The following is a 24241-nucleotide window of genomic DNA, read 5'->3' as shown; positions in this document are numbered from 1 at the left end:
ACTATAAATCTACGCAAGTTGTAGCATATGCCGATGATCTTGTGATTATTAGTTGGTTACTGTTATCTCTGAAAGAGCCATTTCTTTCCTTAGAGAGAAAGAGGGAGGGGACAAGAAATAGGATTAGTGGTTAATGAGAGTAAAACCGGAAACACTACTAAACAAAAAATTAGGAGATCAATTTGATAATTTTCTATTAATTTATCTTGAGGTTTTGATAGTTATGTTGCAAGTATTTCAAAAATCGGAAGCAAATCAATTAATTTGTTATGTTAGATGTCTCACAATGCTTACGTAATATTTGTTACCACACTACTGTAAAATATTTCATAAACATTACAGAGGAACATACATTTTCTAAGTAACCCACTAATTCTTTTGAGCTATGTACTGGTATGTGATAATTTGATAAATAAGTCTAATTACAGTAAAGAACCATATAATGTAACTAAAGGAGCACGTAAATACAAGTAGATAATTATTATTGTACATATTTAGGCTTCTTATTAATAAACACAAACAACATATCTGATGAAATTACACAGCACATCATTGCTGCTAGCAAAGCGTAGTTCAGACTAATCCATCAGTTCATTGTCTAGAAAAACAAAAACTGATGGCCTTATCTCTACCAGGTTAAATAAATAAATACTAATACTAAAACATTGATATTAAAATGAATACTGACGAAATTGATATAACAAAGAATTAACTATATTTAACAATTTAATATGTGACGACACTTTGCAATGACAATAAATACATACAATAGAAGAGTGATTTTTGGAATTCATTATGGCGCAGTATTCATTGTTTTTAACAGTATGTAAGATGTGTGTGTGTTTTTTTAAAGAAGTATTGAAATTTATTCTAAAAATTCTATTTCATTGGCAATAAATAAATGAAAATCACTTTATTTATTTAGTGACTAATGTAGCAAAGACTTGCACAGCTATAAATGTATATAGATTTTTGGCAGTAATATCTATGAAAACCGAGACATGGATAGGAGGATAATATGTCTAATGGCCAAATAAATTAAATTGAAAAAAAAATTAATTAAATTAGAATGGTTTTAAGGGAGGTGGTATATGATACTAGGGACTGGATTAATCTTGCTCAGGATAGCAACCGAGGGTGGGCTTATGTGAGGCTGGCAATGAACTTTCAGGTTGTTTATGAAAAGAAGTTTCTATTATTGATATATCTTCGTTGTTAAATAAGTTAGTGAATCTTAGCTTTATGTATAGTAATAATATAGCAATTAACAAAATAAGCATATCTGATTTTTACATTTATAATTTTATCACAAATACTCGTAATAGGAAAAAATAACTTATTATAGTGTTTGATCTAAAATTATATCCTTAATAATAAAAATTGAAGAATATCAGTGACCAAAGCCAGACTCTAAAAATTTAATTTTCACGTCCGTAAATTAAACTATATACTCATCATGAATGGCTCAGTGAAATTTAGTAGTCATAGCAGAAAAAATTGACAAGAATTTCATTTTCTGAGAAGGCAAAGTTTCACAATATAAAATCGGAGAAAAACATAGTTATATATTGTAATGCTAATTATGAATGATGTGTTAATTGTAAATTCATTGGTAAATTAATTAATTTAATTGTAATATGAGCACTTATGTATTAGCAGCCTTAGAGCAATGAGGTCAATGAATTCATTAAAAATTACGTACCAGTATTCAGAATTTAAGACTTAACAAAAATAAAGTTTCTAACCACAATATTTTTTTACTTTTTTGTCACTGTATACCTAATGTTTAATACTCACTAATTAATTGCATTTTTATAGTTACTATAGTTTGTGTGGGTAGAAATTATATTTGAACTGCATAAAATAGTATTTTTAGCTGCTTGAAATTGTATTTCTAGTTGCCTAAATCTATGTTTTTAGTGTCTATTTTCATAAATTCAGGGCCTAATTTAGGTGCCAAAAAGTTAGTTTTTAAGTGCCTAAATTTCCGAGGTCTACTCAAGACACAAACAGCAGAGGAACTTACTAAGAAAATAGGAAAAGACGATTTTGTAGCAACATAAGAATGGTTTTACTAATGAAAAAAATGGCAAAAGGCGTATAAATGAACACGATGCTGATTTCTCTGCGGCAGAATGATGCATGTAAAAAAGGAGAGGCCGAAAATTAATTCAGAATTTCCTCCGAATTATGTTTACAATGCAGACGAGACTGGAGTTTATTATATTGTATGTATGTATGTATGTATGTATGTATGTATGTATGTATGTATGTATGTATGTATGTATTTATTTACACCGAAAGTGGGCAAGCACCCAGTGGCAGTGGTATACACAATGTAAACAATACACAAAATTTACAATACACAATACAATTATACAATACACAATACAATAAGAATACACAATACAATTTAACACAATAATTACAATTAATAATAAAACATAAAATACCTAATTTTACAATACAACCTACCTATGTATAGGCCCTACATAAGTTTCAATAGTCTTTCACTATACCTAAAACAGTTATATGTTCAGGAATGAAAATAATAATTGAACTGCACATTAAATATGTAGAGGATTAATGAGAATATGTGATTTATAAACCCCAGAAGTGGGGAAGGTAGAGGAAACTACAGAATTGTATAAAACATTGCAATTTAAGTAAAGTAAATAAATAACAACAATACAATATAGTAGTAGGCTTGGAAGGAGTGATAGTAGAAGACAGAAGAATAAAGATTTGCTGATGATATGGCAGAAGAGTAGATGATACTAAGGGATGTGGTACTGAAGCTAAATGATAGCTGTGAGCAATATGGGATGAAGATAAATGCAAATAAGACAAGGACAGTCACGGCTCGTGGTTTTAAAGTTGAGGAAGACTCTAGGCTAGATGGATTTTCAACTTAAATCTTTCATAGCATTCTTTGACAAGTAATCCTTTGGAATAAGCAAATGTATATCAAAAGAAAAAATCTTAAGCACAGCCTGATTAAAACTACTCTGTACTTGACCGTTCTTTGTTTGGAATGCACTGTCATAGTAACTGAATGTATCAATCAATAATTATTCGAAATCATGTTATGTGTCACTGTCACCTCTTATTTCACCTGCACGTCATGTTTTGTGCACAAATTATCGTTTTATCTTTCATTTAGTGGATAATTTGTGATATCTGCAGGGAGAGGAGAAACAGGGGTGCAGAGGATAAGAGAGGAGGAAATGGGGGAGAAAGAGAAAGGTGGGGGGAGACAGAGAGAGGGAGGAGAAAAGGGACAGAGGGAGAGGGGAAGAAGGGGAGAGAGGAACAGCAGGTAAGAGAAAGGGATATGGAGAGACGGAGGGGAGAGGGAGAGCGAAAGACAGGAAGAGGGGTAGGGGAGAGGTGAAAGGGGGACAGAGAGCGGGGAAAATGGGGATGGAGAAGGGAGGGGTAAAGGAGAGGGAAGCAACCGTGGAATGGAGAAGAGGGAGAGCAGAAGGGATAGAGGATGAGAGAGAAGAGGGGAACACTGTAAGAAGGAGAGAACACTTGTGTGTGTGTGTGTGTTTTTTTTTTTCTTTCTTTCTGTCCATTGCATTTATATTTGTAGCACAGCAACAACACTATATTGACCTGTTCAAATATTTTCAATCAGTGCCCATATAGCAAACAGAATATTCAATCATTTCAGGTGTAAATTACATATGCACATGCACACACATGCCATTTGCTGAGGTAGAAATACCATATTAACTGAACTTTAAGTTGTAAATGACAATCCATGTGAAAATACATGTACCATAAACTTTTTGTAGGAGTCTGGAACTTGGTACCCAGAATCATTTTATAGGCGAAAAAAAATTCTTCCCAATGATACCAAAGCAATGGATCTAGCAATATTTGTCATGCTGATCTCTTTAGGGAGAACTATATCCTCCCGATTCATCACATTCCTACTATCTGCTCAAGTGCTTAACAAAACCAGACAACTTCCAGGAATTTCTTATGCCTACAACCAAACTATTACAGGATATTTGAACCAAACCCACCCCATGACATTCAAAACTTTCCCATTCACTGCTACACGAAAATTTAAAAATAAAGACTCTCTGTTAACAAATAAAAATGGCAATTTTAGGCTCTAAAGCCTTAAAAACAGGTCTCAATGGCCATGAGCATGGGCACCATAAAACCACTTTCAAACGTTCATATTTTATATAAAATATAGATATTTAAATAGTTTTAGTTTATCCCTACAGAAAAAAATAGGCATTTAACCTAAAATCTGAGATCTAGTTACGAGCATCTTTTTCATGAACGTAGGATAAACTATAGTTATGAAACTGGCGTCACTTGACTGTCTTCCCTGCTGTAATTCCTTTTACAGTTTGTTTCTATTTTCCTTTGCCACTCTCAGAGTGGTCTCAGTTTTTAACAACTTGCATAGAAGTGGAATAATTGCACTGCTGCTTTCGTTGACTCATTTTTGGTTATTTGTCATAGCCTTCAGTAATTGAAAGTTTATTTTTATTATTTTTTTTTAAATTTATTTTTTATTTATTTAACTAGCTAGCTAGTGAGTACAAATTACATTTATAAAACAAAAATGTTTCTAGCTACTACCGTAAGAGCGAGGCTCGTGTATGGTGTGGTCTTTTTAATGTTAAGTCTTTGTTTTTTTTGCCCACTTGCCCTAGTTTCACTGCAACAATATGGCCATCATAAATCCAAAGCTGAAGCTAAGCTGTTGATATGATTGTTTTTACTGTTAGCACACAATTTTAAAAAGCTGAAGCTAAGTTGTTGATATGATTGGTTTTTCTGTTAGCACACAATTTTAAAAAGAGAAAGCTACTATAGCTTCCATCAAGTTTTTTAGGGTGTTAGAGGGAGGGGCGAATGCAACTGTATTATGTTTCAATATTTCCATCCTTTTTTTGAAAGACTGTGCAACCCAAACAATGTGTGTTTTGTTGCTTGAAAGGAAGCGTCATCCTCTTCAACTGATGACTGTCCTTGACAGATTGTAACATTGACCAGAGATACGTATTACAGTACTCTATTTCCAATAGATCGACTGTTGATCAGATTTTTTGTATTCGACAGATAAGTTATTCATAGATTTCAAAAAGTCATATGACTCTGTTAAGAAGGGAGCTTTATATAATATTCTTATAGAAGTTGGTATTCCGAAGAAACAGAGTTTCTGTTGGATGCTTTTCCAATTCACTTCGAGCTAAAGCAAGGAGATGCACTGTCATCTTTACTTTTTAACTTCGTTCTAGAATATGCCATTAGGAAAGTTCAGGATAACAGAGAGGGTTTGGAATTTGACAGGTTACATCAACTTCTTGTCTATGTGGATGACGTGAATATGTTAGGAGAGAATTCAGAAATGATTAGGAAAAACACGGAAATTTTACTTGAAGCAAGTAAAGCGATAGGTTTGGAAGTAAATCCCGAAAAGACAAAGTATGTGATTATGTCTTGTAACAGAATATTGTAAGAAATGGAAATTTATCCTTTGAAGAGGTGGAAAAATTCAAATATCTTTGAGCAACAGTAACAAATATAAGTGACACTCAGGAGGAAATTAAACACAGAATAAATATGGAAAATGCGTGTTATTATTCGGTTGAGAAGCTTTTGTCATCTAGTTTGTTGTCAAAACAATCTGCAAGTTAGAATTTATAAAACATTTATATTACCGGTTGTTCTGTATAGTTGTGAAACTTGGACTCTTACTTTGAGAGAGGAACAGAGATTGGGAATAAGATTCCAGGAAAATATTTGGGGCTAAGAGAGATGAAGTTACAGGATAATGGAGAAAGTTACGCAACGCAGAACTGCATGCACTGTATTCTTCACCTGACATATTAGGAACATTAAATCCAGACGGTTGAGATGGGCAGAGCATGTAGCACTTATTGACAAATCCAGAAATACATATAGAGTGTTAGTTGGGAGACCGGAGGGAAAAAGACCTTTGGGGAGGCCGAGACGTAGATGGGAGGATAATATTAAAATGGATTAGAGGGAAGTGGGATATGATGATAGAGACTGGATTAATCTTGCACAGAATAGTGACCGATGGCGGGCTTATGTGAGGGTGACAGTGAACCTGCGGGTTCCTTAAAAGCCATAAGTAAGTGTGTACTCTATTTCCAATAATACTTGGGAACAAAATTCATAAATCGGCAAAAAAATGTGATAACATAAACTGATTCTTCAGTTTGATTCTTTCTGCTGCAAACATCGTGGCTCCACACAGGTTGCGGGGAGATATTTGTTTCTAAATATGTTATGAATTTCAGTTTGCAGAATAAAGATGAACATGGAATTTATTTACTCGAATTATATTTCAGATTCAGTATGAAAATTCTGGAATTAAGAGTTAAAGCATTGTTTATGATGCAATATTTACATTTCACTCTTAATACAAAGAGGTAAAAGCAGGGTTTAAGCTAGAAAATAAAAAGAAGTCGCAAAAATGCACAAATCAAAATTAACATTTGTGCAAATTGTGAAAAGTTGTGTAAAATTCTTCACTAAATTTTCTAAATGTTACTATTAATGAGGGTTTCAAAAATGATGTACGTATATTGAATTGAAACAAACAGTAATCTATTTATTGAAATTGTATTGTTTTCAAAATGATCTTTTACACATACCATACACATACACATATTTACACATCATATCTACAGCAGACTGTCAGTATTGCTGTTGCATTTGCATTACACTATATCACACCACAATACGTCAGTTTTTATGCATATTCCACTCACTGAATGCCTTTTCAAACTCAAAGTCATTACGAGATGTCCCTTCAAGAAGAGTGCTAACTCTTTCTACAGAAAGACGGTTTCTAATTTGTCTTTACATTGTTCATGCAACTAAATCCTCGCTGACAGTCAACTGTGTACAGGGGGAATAGTAGTAGAATATTCTATAATTTGAATATTAGAAATTAATGCCTTAATGTTTTTTAAAATCCAACTAGGAGTGTAGTTCATAATGTTTTATGACCCCTGTAGTCTGTATGTGCCACCAAAATGGAACAGAGGTTCAGACATGATGTCTGCAAACCTTAAACAGGTCGGAAAGACATCGAAAGAACAATATACTTTTCCCGACTCTCATCTATATACCTACAAATTAAAAGCTTTCTCTGTGAAAGATTATTGTCACATTTCTGTATATTCTGTTTTAAAGTTAGTCGGATTTCTCGACCTTGAGTAGCAAAAAGCGACAAAAGCGATTGTAACTTAAATCCTGGGTAAAATTTGCATTGCATTCGTGCTCCTAGTGATGCAGAGAAGTACAGCAACACTTTCGTCTGATGATTTCAGTGGTGGGAGACAAGAATAAGAGTAAAGTGCATAGTGCAGAACTTTTTTTTCACCTTTGGTTAGAAGTAATTGTTGAGGTATATATTGCAATACAATTGGTTTAGAGAAAAGAGAAAATTCATGATAACTGCCTGTAATCACCTACAAGATTAAAATGACACAGATTTTCTAAGCAGCCCTTCTTAATTTTTAAATAAAGTGTAAGGCAAATATATTTTGCATTTTGAGACAGCAAGTCAGTAGGAAAGAACTAAAGAAAGCTGTCTTTCTATATGCAAAAATAAAATCACATTCATTGAAACATACTACAAAAAAGGATAATTATGTAAAGAGACAGGATTTTGGAGAAATGTGAGAAGCTAAGTTAGAATGTAATGAAGAGACATTTCTGAAGTTGTGATGTGTTGAAACAAAATTTGTCAGGATGTATGCTTTTCAACGAGATTTTTTATTCGCATTTCAGCTTGTTATATTACATATTATCTGACAGGCTCAACGTATTATTTATGCAAATATTTTCTACCAATAAGAGATACAAAGAAAGTGGAATTGTAATCTATCTGTGAAATACCATAGGACTCATGCTGTATAGTTATAAGAAACATACAAACAGTGTGGGAAGATTTTTTTTTTTACCTGTGAGTATTGTGAATCACTGTTTGTTGCCATCTTGTCAGTTCAGTTACACAACACTCAGTTTCATCCCTTCGAGAGTTCTGCAACCTCCTCAGAATGATAGCTGTATGCAAATCAACAGTACTTCATTGTGCTTCATCCTGTGTTGGCCTGATGATAGATGAAATTCAAATAAATGATGGTGAAATGAGCTTGAGGGCCCAGCATTTGCTTCGAATTGGTTGAGGAAAAATCTCTGAAAAAACCCCAACCAGGCAATTTGTTCTAGTCAGTAATCGAACCCATGCCTGCTAGGTTTGTAGCCAAACTGACCATTATTCCATAGCAATGCACAGTTTGGGAAGTTATCTTCTAGTGTAGTGATATCTGTTAATTGTGTGTGCTTATTTCTTTATCTGATTTTCGTATTGTCTATACTGCTGCACAGTAAAAATATATTTTTTGAAGTTGTTCACTCTTCTATGTAATAAAGATATTATTAAAATGGGAGCAGTTGTTAAAAAATAAATTGATTTATGACAAAATTTTAACCTTTTCTGTACTGGTACGAAAATGTTAAATTCTGCTGATATATTTTAAGATTAATAGTTGGTACAGAGTTTTCACTCATGTTGTTTTCGTAATTTAAATTATGCTTATTTAACTTTCTCCTAGTGCCTAGTTTGATTTCAATAAAAGGACAGAAATTTTCTCTTTGCCATAGTTTTCGGAAAGATTGTTGGACTTAGCTAGCTTCCAAAACGAGTACAAGATATTCTGCTCCTAGTTGTAAGAAGCAGCAGGAACATGATCTTAGCAATTCATTTTCTATCAAAAAGCAAAGAATAATGCCTCCTTGCTTTCCATACATCCTGATGGTATATTAGATGTGGTAACTTTTCCTTTTTCGTTCATTTCATTGTTAACTATTTGGATTCTAAATAGAATGAAGATTGCAAGATTGTTCCTAATAGAATAGTCATCCACTGTCTTTTGACGTACTAATTGAGTTAATTTATTTGATTCCAGTTCCTCAACCATTGGTGGACCTACATGTGAAATTATTGAGAAAGGCTCGAAAGTCCGTGTCTGGAGAACGATGGGAACGAGCACTCATCAAGTTTTGTCACTCATACTCAAACCAAGATGGCTGGGAGGTTGAGAGATTTGGCTATAAAAAGGCTCGTCTTGCAGTAAAATTGCGAATTTTAAAAGTGAGTATTATTTTCAGCTTTATGTTGTCAGTAAACAGCTGGATACATTAAGAAGATTGATTAATTGAAGTTCTAAAATTTTTGTCTGAAGTATTCTTCAATTTGTGACATTAAAATTAAGTGTTTTGTGTTCTATTTTGGTACTTCCTTACTTACTTACGAATGGCTTTTAAGGAACCCAGAGTTTCATTGCCACCCTCACGTGAGCCTGCCATCGGTCCCTATCCTGAGCAAAATAAAATTAATCCAGTCTCTACCATCATATGTCACCTCCCTAAAATCCATTTTTATATTATCCTCCCATCTATGTCTCGGCCTCCCCAGAAGTCTTTTTCCCTCCAGTCTCCCAACTAACACACTATATGCATTGTTCTATTTTGGTAACAAGTAAAAATACATTCATTAATTTTTAAGCCATATTGTGTGTTGTATGGGTACAGTGCAATTAAGCCCAAAAATTTTTGTCAGAAGTTTTCAATTGGAGACATGTTATTTATATAATTTTACAAAAACTGTTTTGGAGACGCATTGTCTATACCATTGGTCGTCAACATCCACTGAAATGGGTAATGGGTAAGCACTGTATCGGAATATGCACTGAAGTACAGAAGGGAGAAGCAGAAAGCATACCTGCTAGCAGGCACAGATGCACTACAGTGCAATGTCTTATCCGCGGGTAAGAGAGACTAGCCCGAGAGTGCACTGTGGTCATTAACCACTGGTCTTTATCATTTCATTTATCACAAGATCTTCTATAAAAACAAAATTAAAACATCATTACAGTTCGTTTTAAATATAATAAGTCTAAAAATTTTAGAAACTTCACAGTGTTAAAATATATTTAAAAAGTTAAAAACAGCCATATAGCTGGGCTGTTTCAAATTCATGTCCCCTGTTTTTAGTGGATGAAGTAAATCGACATTTGTATTTTTGTTTTTTCCACCTCAAATAATGGCACATTAATTTTTATTAGAATAGCTATATTCGATGTGCAACATTCGAAGATGAATTCATTCAGAACAATATCCGACCAGTAGATTGAGAGAAATCACTTTACACAGATAGGTTGATAGAAGGCATGCCAGAATGACTTTCATATGTTTAGGCATGATGAAAATGTGTATTTCCATGAAAATCTGGAAATCTGTTTCTTTGCAGCATTACAATATACTCTCTATACTTAATATAATGAGGAATAGAAAACTGAAATGCAAGATTTGTGATCAGTATGGTTTAAGATTATCTTTGTGTTCAATGTGCAATGAGATTTTGGGTATATGCACTGTGTGTTAGATGTAGGTACATTCAACATTTCAAAGCTACATATTGGCTCCAAATTGGAGAATGCTGATTTTGGAGTGAAAGCCCTTGGGCAGAACACTATGAATGAATGCATGTATACTGTATTGCCTCTGTCTTCAGAAAGGCCAGGATAGGAGAATGTAACAGTTGAATCCAATCCTGAAAAATAGCTATTTGTAAATGATTTGACAGATAGGTTTCCATTTGTTTTACTTTGTGATGATGGAGCCGATACATAGGCTGAAACAAATTGGATATTTCTATGTGTCAGTGCAAAAAGCCAAAAATCTAGCACCATATTTATATATTGTTAAGTTTGATGGACCATACCATTAAGCATAAAGATTGAAATAAAATTTAGGAAACTTTAAAAATAAAAGTGCCAGTGATTAATTGTGTCTTCTTTTTATCTCAAAAACTTCTGTCACAGCAAAAAAACGCTACAAACTTTTTCATCAATCCATATGAACTTAGCTTTTAATAGCATTATACTGTAGTGCCATTCATGCATAAGTACTCAAAATCTGCTTAATTTTCGTACACCTTACACTTACAGTTTCTTTTGTAGCATTGTAAGTCCTGCATTTTAAATCATGTCTTTTCATGTTTTATTCTTTCACTGGCTTTATCTTTATATAGATGCTGTTAGAAATACAGTTCGACCTGAACAGCAAGTTTAAGTCAGAAGTAAATCGATTAAGTGCTGAAGAGCTACGGTCACAACCTCTTGGCAGGGACAAATTGGGCCAGACATATTGGTGTCAGCTTGATGAAGACTGCAATCTCCGTGTCTACCGAGAAGACCTAGATGATGAAACTTGGGAAGTTGTTGCAAAGTAAGTGACTGTATTCCATAGTTACGAAAAATGGTTTGATATACTAAATTATGTTTATGAATTAAAATCATCTCTAATTTTAATTGCCTTGTTTTCCACAGTGTAGAGCATTTATCATTTGTTATGAATGTGTTTTTTCTAGAATCAGTATTATGATAAGTATAGTACTTTAATAAGGGTACCTACATGAAGAAATAAATGATCATTTTATAATAATTGTTAATGTCACTAAAACCTATCTTTTTTCGATGTCACATAGCTTCTAAATGAGGCATCGGTTGTTTCACAAAAAATGATACTCATTGCGAGATTCATCGATTCCCAAAGTTTGTTACAGAGGTCCTGAATCATCCTGTATGTATCATTACTGCTAGTGCTTGCATTTATATTCAGTTAAATTCTTTTCTATCTGAAAATTACATAGGTATATCAACAGCCCTTCTAATTGATGGCCCTTGGAATTTATTATAATCAAGATGAAACAATGATCTAACCATTTATAAATTCACAAGATCTTTGTACTTTAATTCAAGATAAAGAGTTTTGTGAAAGTAAAAGCTGTTTGCATGACATTCAGACTGTTTTTTTAGGTGTGAAAATTAAAATTATGACTTCCTTTGCTGCATATCCCCTGTGGTGGCTGAGTGGTCAGACCTCTGGCCTGTCATGCAGGTGATCAGGTTCGAGTCCTGGTCAAGTCTAGGATTTTTCATTCCAGAGTGACACTTGTGGCGAACAAAGTCGTAGTTGGGGTTTTTCTCAGGGTTTTACCATTTTTCCCCATATGAGGCATCTTCATAATTCCGTCATAATTTCTCCATTTCATTATCATTCCATAGCATTCCCTGATTGCCAGCTGGCGATGCACAGAGGAGGCTAGCCTAGGGATGAGGGGGGGATTGCCTGCTCGAAAGCTGAGTATTCAGTGAACCTTAATGTAGTCAGCAGATGTGGGTTTGGGAATGTGCCTTGCTTGAGGGTTAGCGCAATAAATTGTAACAGCAAATCTAATCTTTCAGGTAAAGCTTCCTGTAAAGCAGATTTCAATAATTTCAAGGGAAAAATTGTTCCGATGCCGGGTATCGATCCCGGGACCTCTGGTTGAACGTACAACCAGAGGTCCCAGAATCGATACCCGGCCCCGGAACAATTTTTCCCTTGAAATTATTCAAATTGTAACAGGTCACAGTGCCGGGCCATGCTGCATAATGAACATGTTTTACATAATCTTTCGACCTTAGGTTAGAAAGACTACAGTTCTGGAAAGTTCATGTTTTACAATTTTTAACAATACATTTATGACTGTGGAACTTTAATTGAATTAATTTTGTTTGAAAGCCCAGAAATTTTATTTCTACGGTAGACATGTTATTGTTTGTATGAGATTACAGAATAGTTACTTCTTATTTTGAATGTTAGAAAATTTAAAATTCTACATTCTGTTCTCAATACAATAAATTTAAATAAAAGTAATAAAGGTTTGATTTATGTTTTTTAATCCTGATGTACAAGAGCCAATGAATGTTTTGTATTTTTCAGAGATCGAGAAGGCATGGTGCAACTAATCTCGCAACTTTCTTCCAATGACCCATTCCGTAATGACCCAGATGCAGTTCTTAACGAAGACAGCAATAGTTTAGAGATAGAAAAACCAATAACAGACACTGGGCAAGTGATTGAATCACCCACTGCTGAAGATGAAGAAGGAGAATTTGAGGAAGTTGACGATGAAGAGGATGAAGAGGAAGAAATGGAGGATTCTGATGAAGAGAATCCAAAAGAGAAGAAAGCAACTTCAGGGCCTAAGTCATCCAGTTTGGAAACAAAAAAGAGTGAAGTTAATAAATTATCAGACAAAGACACAAATAAAAATAAAAAGGATAGTGAATCCACTTTGAGTGAAACCAAACCGATATCTGGTGTTAGTGTAGATACCACAAGTGTAAAGTTAAGAAAGGAACAGAAAAGTGTGGGAATGACAGAAAAAGAATCAAGTGAGGAATCTGTGGTAGAAGAAAAAGTTCAAGATTCTGCAGAATTAGCAAATAAAGCTATTAATAAAGACTTAGAAAAGGAACAAGAATCTTCGGAATCGAACACTACAGACAAAAAGAGTGATACTTCGAAACAAGTTGAATTATCTCTTAGGGATAATAATAAAGAAAATGAATCTGTTACTTCTGAAGACAATAAAGTGTCTGATGAAATAAAGCAAACTTCAACAAATAAAGCATGCGAATCTCAGAATTCCAGTGTAGATGATTCAAAAAGTGATGTCAACAAGAAAGTGGAAGCCACCTCTTCTGAAGAGCGATTAGTGAATGTAGATTTGAAGGAAGAACCGAAATCCAATGTGAAAGACAGTGCTCTATTAAGTACAGCCAATGATGATAGAAAGGATATATCAACCATTAATTCACAACATGTTGTATCATTAAGGCCAACAGCAAAATCAGTTTTTTTAGATAAAAGTAGGAGTCCTAGCAAAATGGAAGACAACAAAATTATTTTGGAGATTAGTAAAGATAGTTCTGGATATAAAATTAAAGATTCTACTTTTACAGAACAGCAATTAAGTCAGGAATCAGCAACAGAAAAACATGTACATGTAACAAAGTCAGGAATAGATGCCGAGTCCAAAGCTGTACCTGAACAGAAAACAAAAATTCAAGGTATGAGAGAAGATATGGAAAAGATAAAAATAAAAATAAAAGAACTAAAAGGTATCTCATTCATAGAAAATACAAACAATTCAGATAGAGGAAAGATTGAGGATATGAGGGATTCAAGAAATGAAATGAAGGAATTGAGAAATGAGGGTATTGATCTCAGTGCAACGATCACAAATACTGAAAGAAATGAAAGTGAAAATAAGTGTTTGGATTTAAGTGGCAAGAAGACTAGTGGTATTAGTTATGGTAGTCTTCAGAATGCATACATTCAAGAAAAAGCTTGCAATTTGAGTACTATACACCCAACATATAATAGTGCAATGGGAAAAGAGTCACTGAGACATTCATTACATTTATCTGGTCCCAGTGATAGAGAAAGCCCAGGTATAGCAACTGATCTCAGTACAAAGAAAACAAGTACATCCTATATTGACTACTGTAAAGCTAAAAAAGAAGAAAGAAGACTAGAAAATATCTTCAAAAACTCACCTCTAAATACATTTTCTGATGTAAAACGAGACAATTATCTGACTGAGATCAAAGACATTATGAGATCCAGAGATTTGTCAGTAAAAAGGGATCTAAATGATACAGAAGACTTATCATTAGCAAAGAAGCCACGATTTGAAGATCCAATGAAGACTGTACCAATACCAATGAGTAGCATTCCAACAATAGTTGGAGAAGCTGTAGAGGAACCACTCATGTTAATTCGTGGAGAAGGTTCAGGAAGAGATTGTAAAACGGGAAATCCAGCTCTTAGGCATAATAAAGAAGAGGATTTAGAGGTGGGGGAGGCTATAGAAGAACCATTATACATTGTCTGGGGTGAAGGTTCAGGCAGAGATTGTGACACAGGAAATCCAGGGAAAGATGCGCAGGAAGATGATAATGAAAGAAAAAATGATCAGCAATTAGGGAAAGGAAATTCTTCAGTTCCTGAGAAAGCAAATGAAGGCACAGAGAGAAATGTAGAACACTTGCAGAATAAAGAAATAAAATCTGAGAATGCAAAATCTGAAGATAAAAGTGTAGTAAAATCTCATGACAGGCAACAAACTGTAGATAGTAAGGAAAAATTAGAACTAAAAGCTCCTTCTGATTGTGGTTCAACATTTAGTACTCCTCAGGGCAATATAAAATTGATTAGCACAGAATCTACATCAGAAGAAGAAAAAATGACTGTTACACAAAGCAAGTTTGAAAACATTGCAAAACTTTCAGATATACCAAAGGATAATTCTTCCACGCAATCTTCTGTTCATGACTCAAAGGCTGAAACAACAAACAAAGCTTGTCCAGCGGATCTCTCTGTGAAAAAACCTATTAGCAGTAGTCCCCAGATTGGAGCTGTTTCTAAATTACACACAGTTGTGAGTAGTCTGGTTGATAAGTTATCTGAACCAAATGTAATAAACCAAAGCAAATGCCAAGAAGAAGCTCAGAATACTAAAAGTAAAGACACTGAAAAAGCAGCAGATGTAATATCTTCTACTAGTAGTGATACCAAACAGTTGGAAACATCTGTACCAGATAAGGGAATGAAAGAAACAATTAATACTAAATTGAAGCAGTTTCATTCTTCTGAATCTCCTGAAAGTAGTTTAAAAAGAAGTGAAAGTAATTATTTTCATTCAGCAAGTAGTGTTGAGAAACAAGCTTCAGTGCTCGATGACACTGGAGTTGAAACCAAAGTTACTGATGACCTTCATGCAAGAACATCAGATAGTAATAGTTCACTTCCATCATTTCCACCTAAAAACATTTCTTCGACTATATCTACAGTGTCCAGCAGAATGTCAGATGTTACATCACATGAAAAGAGCGAAGTTGCCCCAGTATCACAATCTGACAAAAATATTGTGACAGAAGGAAATAAAAGCAACATAAAGACTGGTGAAGAAGGAAAGGCTACTAACACATCTGTCACATTAGATATGAAGGAGAAGCCAATAGAAAAATGTAAATCTAAGGTTGGGGTTGAAGAAGCTAAGCTAGAAAAGTCTTCCATTCCTGAACAATCTGAAACAAAAGTTCCTTCTTCATTACTGTTGCAGAGGGATGAAGACAGTAGGAGCTTCACAGAGAAATTGAAGTTGACTGGGACTGAAAGTTGTAAACAATCCTTTGAATTGTTTGCTGGGAGCACCAAGTCTGAGAAATATAGTTTCCCATCATTAGAGACACAAGGAGCTGCACAAGCAACAGAGCCACTACACATTATTCCAAGTATTAGCACTGAAGCAGATAAACAGAAGTCAGAAGTAGCAAAGTCCAGTGAAGCACCTTTGCCTGTCACCAAAAGGTTTTTACAACAGACTACATGCAGCACAAAAGATCCTGTTTCAGTCTCACTTCCAAGTTCGAACATGTTAGAGGTACCTGCAAAAATTTCTCCTACCAAAACCCCACCAAAGCTTTGGAGCATAGAGACTATATGCGCTCCTGATCAAAAATTTAGAGAAACTGTAAGCAGTTCACAAGATCAGACTGTAACACACTGTAGCACTTCAAATTTAATGTCTACTGAGATAACAAGTACTCACAAATCAGGAGTATCAAGTGAAGCTGGATTAAATAAGCCTAAATGGTCCCTTGGTGTACAAGTTATATCAAAATCAACAGGTGAAACTCCTAAAAAGTCATCAAGATGGGATGTTGGTAAACCTCTTGACATTGCATATACAGATGCAGGTGATAGGAGAACTTTTTATGAAAGTGAGTCACAGAATTCTCGAGAAATTTCTGCAACAGTTCAACGAAATAATGAAAAAACTACTGTATCTTCATCAAAATTATCAAATATGGATGTTCCTAAACTTGATTCCTGTTCTAGTTCAAAATCTCCGAATCTAGATTCCAAGAAAGGAGAGGAAAATAACAATAAAAATAGCAAAAAACTAGGCCACTTTAGTTCTTTCTCTGATACCATGCTATCAGTTCCAGGTTCAACAATGGACGATAACATTTCTAGCCATGGTAAAGAAGCTGCTTTATACAATGCGAGTGGTAATAATGCAGAGAAGTTTTTTCAGTCAGATGTTGGAAGTCCGATTTTTTCCAACAAAAGACCAGAATTTACAATGGAAGTAGATTCTACTGCAGCACCAGAAGATCATTCACACACTGGACCTAAAAGAATTGATGACAATGGAACAAAAACTATGTTTTCTTTCTCTGCTCAAAATGTTGACAAACATTCCAAGTTTTCTGTTCAAAATTCTGATGGCAGAGGAGCTGATTCTGCAGGAAATTCATCAATAAAACATTCATCATCAGTGTGTGAGCCTGTTGATTACAGCTCACAGAGGAAGTCTGAAAAGTGTGATACTGATGCTTCAGTTTTTTCAAAATCGAGTATTTTGGAAACAGAAAAAAAGCCTGCACAGCAATTTTTTTTTGGACCTGGATGCTTACCATTTTCGGACAGAAGAACAGAATCAAATACAGATAAAACAAATAAATCTGTAGTGACTGGAAAATTGGGAAGTGATGCAATCAATAAAAATATATCTCTCAGTGTTTCAAAGTCTGATAATAGCAGTCCTGAGAAAAAAATAACGGAAATGAGCACTGAAAAGAAGTTAGACAAGAATAAGGACATCATTCCGAACAGAATAGTTAGTAAATCAGTAGATTCTCCATCTGAAAGAAATATTGGAAAAGTTATCAATTTTTTAACTCAGAAATCTATGGGGAAAACTTCTGAAGTTACCAGTGATAAGTGTATTAAAAAACCGACAGATGCTGGATCTGAAAAAAGTATTGACAAGGTTATAGGTATTTTAACAGAAAAATCAGCTAGGAAAGTTGAAAGTATGAGCAGAATTGGTGATACAGGTGAATATTCAACTGCAGCTAAAACTGTTGACAAAGTTATTGATAAAACGTGTGGGAAAGTTGGTGATACTTGTAAAAGTTTGGCTGATGTTCGGAAAGATGCTAACACTACCAGTGCAACAGTTGGGAGACCTGCAGAGTCTTCTGCACCCAAAACATTTGGAGATGCTGTGGATAATTCAGTTTCAAACACAGCTAGAAAATCTATTGATCCTACCAAAGACAAAAGTATAGAGAAGAAGAATCTTCTTGATCCTGTATGGAATACAGTTGAAAAGACAATAGACACTGTTTCTAGCAAATTGAATACAAAAGTGAGTGTAGTGAAAACAGATGTTGTACATTCTTTAACTGTTAGCAAACCTTCATCACTTGACAAAAGTGTAGACATTAATATAGAAAAAGGAGATAATGTTGCGAAAACAACTGGTATTACAAAGAGTGAAGAACATAGTACAAAAATGCCTGTTGAAAAATCTGAAAATATTAGTACATCTAAAAGACCTGAACATTACAGTATTGATGTGAAGGAAACAGTTCAGAAACCTATGGATGTTAGTTCAAGTAGAACGGTTGTGAAGTCTAAAAGTGATAGTGAAAACCATGCCTCTGATAAACATTCAAATATTCTTGCAGGAAAGGCAATTGGAATGACAGAGCAGACTGTGAGTGGCAGTGAAAGCAAAACTATGGAAAGTGTTGGTAATATAGATCTAAACAAAACTGGCGAAAAAACTGAAATTGTAAATAAAGAAAGAGTTAAACTACAGGTTCCTGTTCCAGTCAGTATGATTGAGAAATCTCATCATGCTATTGATGAAATGAAGACAATAGACGTTAAAGATATTGCAGAAGTTTGTGATACTACAAGAAAGACAACTATTGATACATCACTAAATAAGCAAGATATAAAAGCAAATAAAGATGTTGAATGCAGTGATGGTACCATTACTAAAGTTGGTGTTGTCACTGGTAAAGTTACTGAAACTGATTGTAAAAATAATGAAAATACTCTAGGTAAATCTTTAGTGAAAACTAGTGACAGCACTACTGGAAGATCAATTGAAACCATTAGCTGTTCAATGGAAGTTGGTATTACTAATTCTGGTAAATCGAGTAGGCCTAGTGAAGAGGTTGTGGATATTACTGCAAGTACTGAGAAAATTATTGGTAAAGCTGGGGATAGTTCTGACAAAAGTATTGAATTATCTATGAATGTGACAGCTGATAAAATTGTTGGGAAATCAGTTACCACCGATAAAAAAAATACTCAGTCTATGAATGTATCTTCAGAAAAAGCTTTAAGAAAATATGAAGAATTGGCTGACGACAAAGTTCATAATAAAAGTTTTGGAAAACTAGGAGATGTAATCGATGAAAATGCAGCAATTGTTGATCCCAGCAAAAGAAATGTAAGTGATGCTATTGCCACTGATGTAGTTAGTGGAAAAACTTCTGCAACGAAGGAGATTGTTAAAGATTGCGAAAAATCTGTGGATCTTTCTGTTCCCAGAGCAAGTGAGAAAATTGATACTGAGAGCAAAATACCTGGAAAAAGTGCATTTACTAGTGCTGATTCATTACATGGAAAGATAATTTCTGAAAAGAAGCCAGAAAATCTAGCAGTGAAGTCAGCACAAGAAAATTTAAAAAATGAAAGTCCACTTTCAGTATGTATGAAGCCTTTTTCTTTGCAGAGTAGAGGAAGTCCGGGTAATGTTCCAAATAAATTACTTCACCAAGGAATGATTGGATCTGGAAAAGGCAGAAGAAAATCGGTGGAAAATATCACAATGGGTATTATGATGAGCAAACTTGCCGGGAAAAGTCTGGATCCTCATACAAGATTCTCAGGCCCATTAGCATCTGATAGTAATATACTTGAAAGAATTACAAGTAGTCAGATACTGGATATTCAAAAATCAGAGAAACCTTCAGAAAAGAAAGAAGAATCTACAGTTTTGCACGAAAAACCAAAATCAGACCCAACAAAACCCTCTGTTTCATTGGATAGGCCTAAATCAGCAGTTGAAGCACCAAAGACAGATTCCACAGAGAAACCTGCTGATATAACAAAACCACTAAAGACTGCAGCTTCAGAAAAACTTAAACCAGCGATGGAAGTAGTGAAACCGATAGTTTTTTCAGATAAGCCCAAACCTGTGACAGAAGCAGTGAAACCGATAGTTTCTTCAGATAAGCCCAAACCTGTGACTGAAGCAGTGAAACCGATAGTTTCTTCAGATAAGCCCAAACCTGTGACTGAAGCAGTGAAACCGATAGTTTCTTCAGATAAGTCCAAACCTGTGACTGAAGCAGTGAAACTGATAGTTTCTTCAGATAAGCCCAAACCTGTGACTGAAGCAGTGAAACCTGTAGTTTCTTCAGATAAGCCCAAACCTGTGACAGAAGTAGTGAAACCGATGGTTTCTTCAGATAAGCCCAAACCTGTGACTGAAGAAGTGAAACTAATGGTTTCTTCAGATAAGCCCAAACCTGTGACTGAAGAAGTGAAACCAATAGTTTCTTCAGATAAGCTCAAACCTGTGACTGAAGCAGTGAAACCGATAGTTTCTTCAGATAAGCCCAAACCTGTGACTGAAGCAGTGAAACCGATAGTTTCTTCAGATAAGCCCAAACCTGTGACAGAAGCAGTGAAACCGATAGTTTCTTCAGATAAGCCCAAACCTGTGACAGAAGCAGTGAAACCTATAGTTTCTTCAGATAAGTCCAAACCTGTGACAGAAGCAGTGAAACCTGTAGTTTCTTCAGATAAGCCCAAACCTGTGACAGAAGCAGTGAAACCTATAGTTTCTTCAGATAAACCCAAACCTGTGACAGAAGCAGTGAAACCTATAGTTTCTTCAGATAAGTCTAAACCTGTGACAGAAGCAGTGAAACCTGTAATTTCTTCAGATAAGCCCAAACCTGTGACAGAAGCAGTGAAACCTGTAATTTCTTCAGATAAGTCCAAACCTGTGACAGAAGCAGTGAAACCTATAGTTTCTTCAGATAAGTCCAAACCTGTGGCAGAAGCAGTGAAACCTATAGTTTCTTCAGATAAGCCCAAACCTGTGACGGAAGCAGTGAAACCTCCGCCTTCAGAGAAAACAAAACCTGCAGTTGACACAGCGACATCTGTGAAATCTCCAGAAAAGCCCAAATCTGTTACAGAAGTGAAGTCTGTAGTTCCTCCAGAGAAAGCCAAAACTGCAACAGACCCAGCAATATTTGTGGTTTCTCCAGAGAAGCTTAAGCCTGTGATAGAACCTTCTAAACTTAGTGTTTTTTCAGAAAAGCCAAAACCTGTAACAGACCTCATGAAGCCTGTAGCTTCTCTAGAGAAGTCCTTAGTTGTAACAGAGCCAACAATATCTGTTATTCCTATTGAAAAGCTAAAACATACAGTAGAATCAGTTAAACCTGAAACTCCTTCAGAAAAGTCAAAAGTTGTGTCAGAGACAGTTAAGCCTGTAGTAGAATCTGTGAAGCCCATTCTTATTACAGATTCATTGAAATCTACAGTTTCTTTAGAGAAACTGAAACCTACTGCAGAACCATATAAGTCTTCTTCAGAGAAGTCTAAACGTGTGGTAGAACCACTTAAGCCTGCAATTTCACTTGAAAAGTCGAAGCCTTTGAATGAACCATTGAAATCCATTGTTTCTCCAGAGAAGCCTACTTCCATGACAGAACCACCAAAATCCACGATTTTTTCAGATAAATCAAAATGTGGAACAGAACCAGAGAAGTCAAAACCTGTGACAGAGGCGCCAAAATCTGAGAGTCCTCCCAAAAGGACAGGTTTCATTACATTAACACCAATAGAGAAATTACTTGAGAAACCACCTTTGAAATTTCAAGATGTTAAGCCTATGGAGGGAACATCAATGCCACTAACGAAAGTACCAGATAAACCTTGGCTTATTGCAGAACCACCTCCAGGAAGAATGATTGATAATACAAAAAATGTACAGGGTTGTGGTGTAGCACCAATTCTTAAACACTCTTTGGAACAGAAACTGCAGCCTCACCCAAGTATGATGCAGGCTTCAAGAAGACCAGAAGGTCCTTATGGTGTTTATGTAGCCGATCCTTTAGATACACAGATAGGAAGACAAATTACAGGAAAAGCTGATGGTAAAAGATTACCTGTTCAGAAAGGAAATAAACAAATCGTGATGGATAAATCTTGTATAGTAAATCCTATAATTCAATCAAGTGAGAAAATGCTGCAAACATTTAATACAACTGTGAGTATTATAAACACTCCAATTTCAAAGGCTGGAAGTAAAATAGAGGATCAAATAAGGGAAAGGCGCCCTGAACTTACAGTAAGACTCAAAGATATAAATGCACCAAATTTGAAATCATCTGGAACTGTCAAAATTTCTGAAATGTCGACTAGGTCTGTTGGGAACAAAAACCAAGGAAAGATTAATGAGAAGGCAGATATTCAGATAATAGATTTGGAGGAAAACAGTAATGAAGACAAAGATACAAATCATGGACAGAAACAACCCATGTCTGTAAGCATCACAAGAAAATTTGGTAGGACAGGTAGTGAGTTGAATGCTACAGCTACGAAGTCTAGTAAATTAGAAGCTGGAGATGTTAAAAATGAAGAATTGAATGAAGCAGGAGTTAATATAAGAACAAGATCAGAATATAATTTGAAAAAAGTAACAAGGAAAAGTTCTGAAATTCCCACAATAAAATTAAGTATGACCACAAAGGGAAAGTTAGGAGGCAAAGCAGAAGTGGGGACTATCAAAAAGGGAGAAATTGACAGAAGGGTAGAAGCTGATAAAAAGAAAGCAGAGGTTGACAAAAAAGAAGAAAAAGTAAATGATAAGAAACTAGATAAACAGAAGTCACCGAAGTTAGCTGATACACATGAATCACCTGCAAAAGCTTTAGAAGTTAAAGGAAGTGTCAGCATACAGGATCTTACTTTTGATTATAAACCATCTTCGAACAATGAAGTAATAGATGTTCCTTTTATTAAAACCAGAATACAAACCCGACAGTGTAGTAGGGCAGGTTATACACCACCAACAGTTATACAGAGACCCAAAAAAGGAAAGAAATCTGCTTCATTAACTGAGAAGTCTAAAAAGGCTGAAGTGGTAGAAACTCCAGAGAAACCAACTGTTGATGACGATGTTCCTCTCACGAGATCTAGAAGAACAAGATCAAGTGTTGCTTTGTCTGTTCCTGTTGAGGCTAAGAAACCACAGTCACCTGCAAAAAAAGTGAACAAAAATGCAAGTCCTCCTGAGAAACCAGCTGCAAAAGGAAAGGCCATTGGGCAGAAACGTAGAAATAGTCGTAGACTGGACTCTGCATCTGAAGAAGAAGTAAGTATCCCAGAAGGACGGAGAAAGCGAGGTCTGGTGGAAGTAGAAACCAGTGAAGATGCAGGTGGTAAGAGGCGAAAACTTCGAAACAAGCGCACTCCTGATTTGCAGTTACGACGCAGTGTTGAGGAGCAGAAACTACTGGAGGGAGGTGATAGTAGCAGTGATGACGATCGTGGTGCTGACATGTCAATGGAATTGCAGGGAGCATCATCAGATGAATCACAGCAAGCATCAGCAGGTGAGGATCTGGCTGCTCAAAATAGAGGAAGGGCACGTGGCCGTGCTCGTGGAAGAGGTAGAGGGCGTGGTAGAGGCAAAGTTGGACCTGCCTCTCGTGTTACTGGTGACAGTCCTGCAGTTAGTAGTGACGCTCCTTCTGATACAAGCCGAACTGAACCAGGTGCTGCAACAGAAACTCCTTCTAAATCAAAGCCTGCACCTCGGAAAAGTAAGTTTTTTTATAAATTTCTGTGATAAGTCCTTTTGTCAAAATTTCCATTTTCCTTTCCTATAAATTCATTTTTAGCCCAAATTTTCCTCAACTTATTGTATTTACTTGAATATGATGCACTATCGAATATGTTGTTGTTTTCTAATGCCAGGCGTTTGACAATAAAGTCATTTGACCTCTTGCACTCCAATATTTTTCAAAGATATTATCATGGCCAGCCACTGAAGCACAGATTTTGAGGTGTTCCGAGTCCATTTCTTGGTTTGAGTTGCACAATGGGCAGTTAGGGGACTGATACATTCCAATTCTATGCAGGTGTTTGGCCAAACAATCATGGCCTGTTGCCAATCTAAATGCAGCTACAGACGATACACTATTGAATATAATATGTACCCTATTTTTTTATCCTAAAATCCAGGAAAAAAAATTACTGGTGAATATAATACACATCTGTGCTAAAACTACTCAAGATTAAAATTAAATTATGAAGACAGGTTATAAAGGCACTCTCACTTCTAACTACTGTGTATATCACATTCATCCTCACTTGCAATATCAGAACTGGAAGAACTTGTCAGGAGGTCTGGATTGATGTTAGAACTTCCATT

General features: G+C 35.3%; 1 protein-coding gene across 1 annotated transcript in view; it reads left to right on the top strand.

Moving 5' to 3' along the window:
- LOC138716306 (microtubule-associated protein futsch) overlaps nucleotides 1-24241 on the top strand; it is an 84895-nt gene that overhangs the window by 15001 nt on the left and 45653 nt on the right. Inside the window, exons 2-4 of the mRNA XM_069849242.1 lie at nucleotides 8985-9169; nucleotides 11111-11307; nucleotides 12847-23630. Of these exons, the coding sequence (XP_069705343.1) occupies nucleotides 8985-9169; nucleotides 11111-11307; nucleotides 12847-23630 (11166 nt within the window). The remainder of the gene's footprint in view (nucleotides 1-8984; nucleotides 9170-11110; nucleotides 11308-12846; nucleotides 23631-24241) is intronic.

Source organism: Periplaneta americana, chromosome 16 (genome assembly GCF_040183065.1).
Source record: "Periplaneta americana isolate PAMFEO1 chromosome 16, P.americana_PAMFEO1_priV1, whole genome shotgun sequence".
Lineage (NCBI taxonomy): Eukaryota > Metazoa > Arthropoda > Insecta > Blattodea > Blattidae > Periplaneta > Periplaneta americana.
This window is presented reverse-complemented; position numbering and strand designations above follow the sequence as displayed.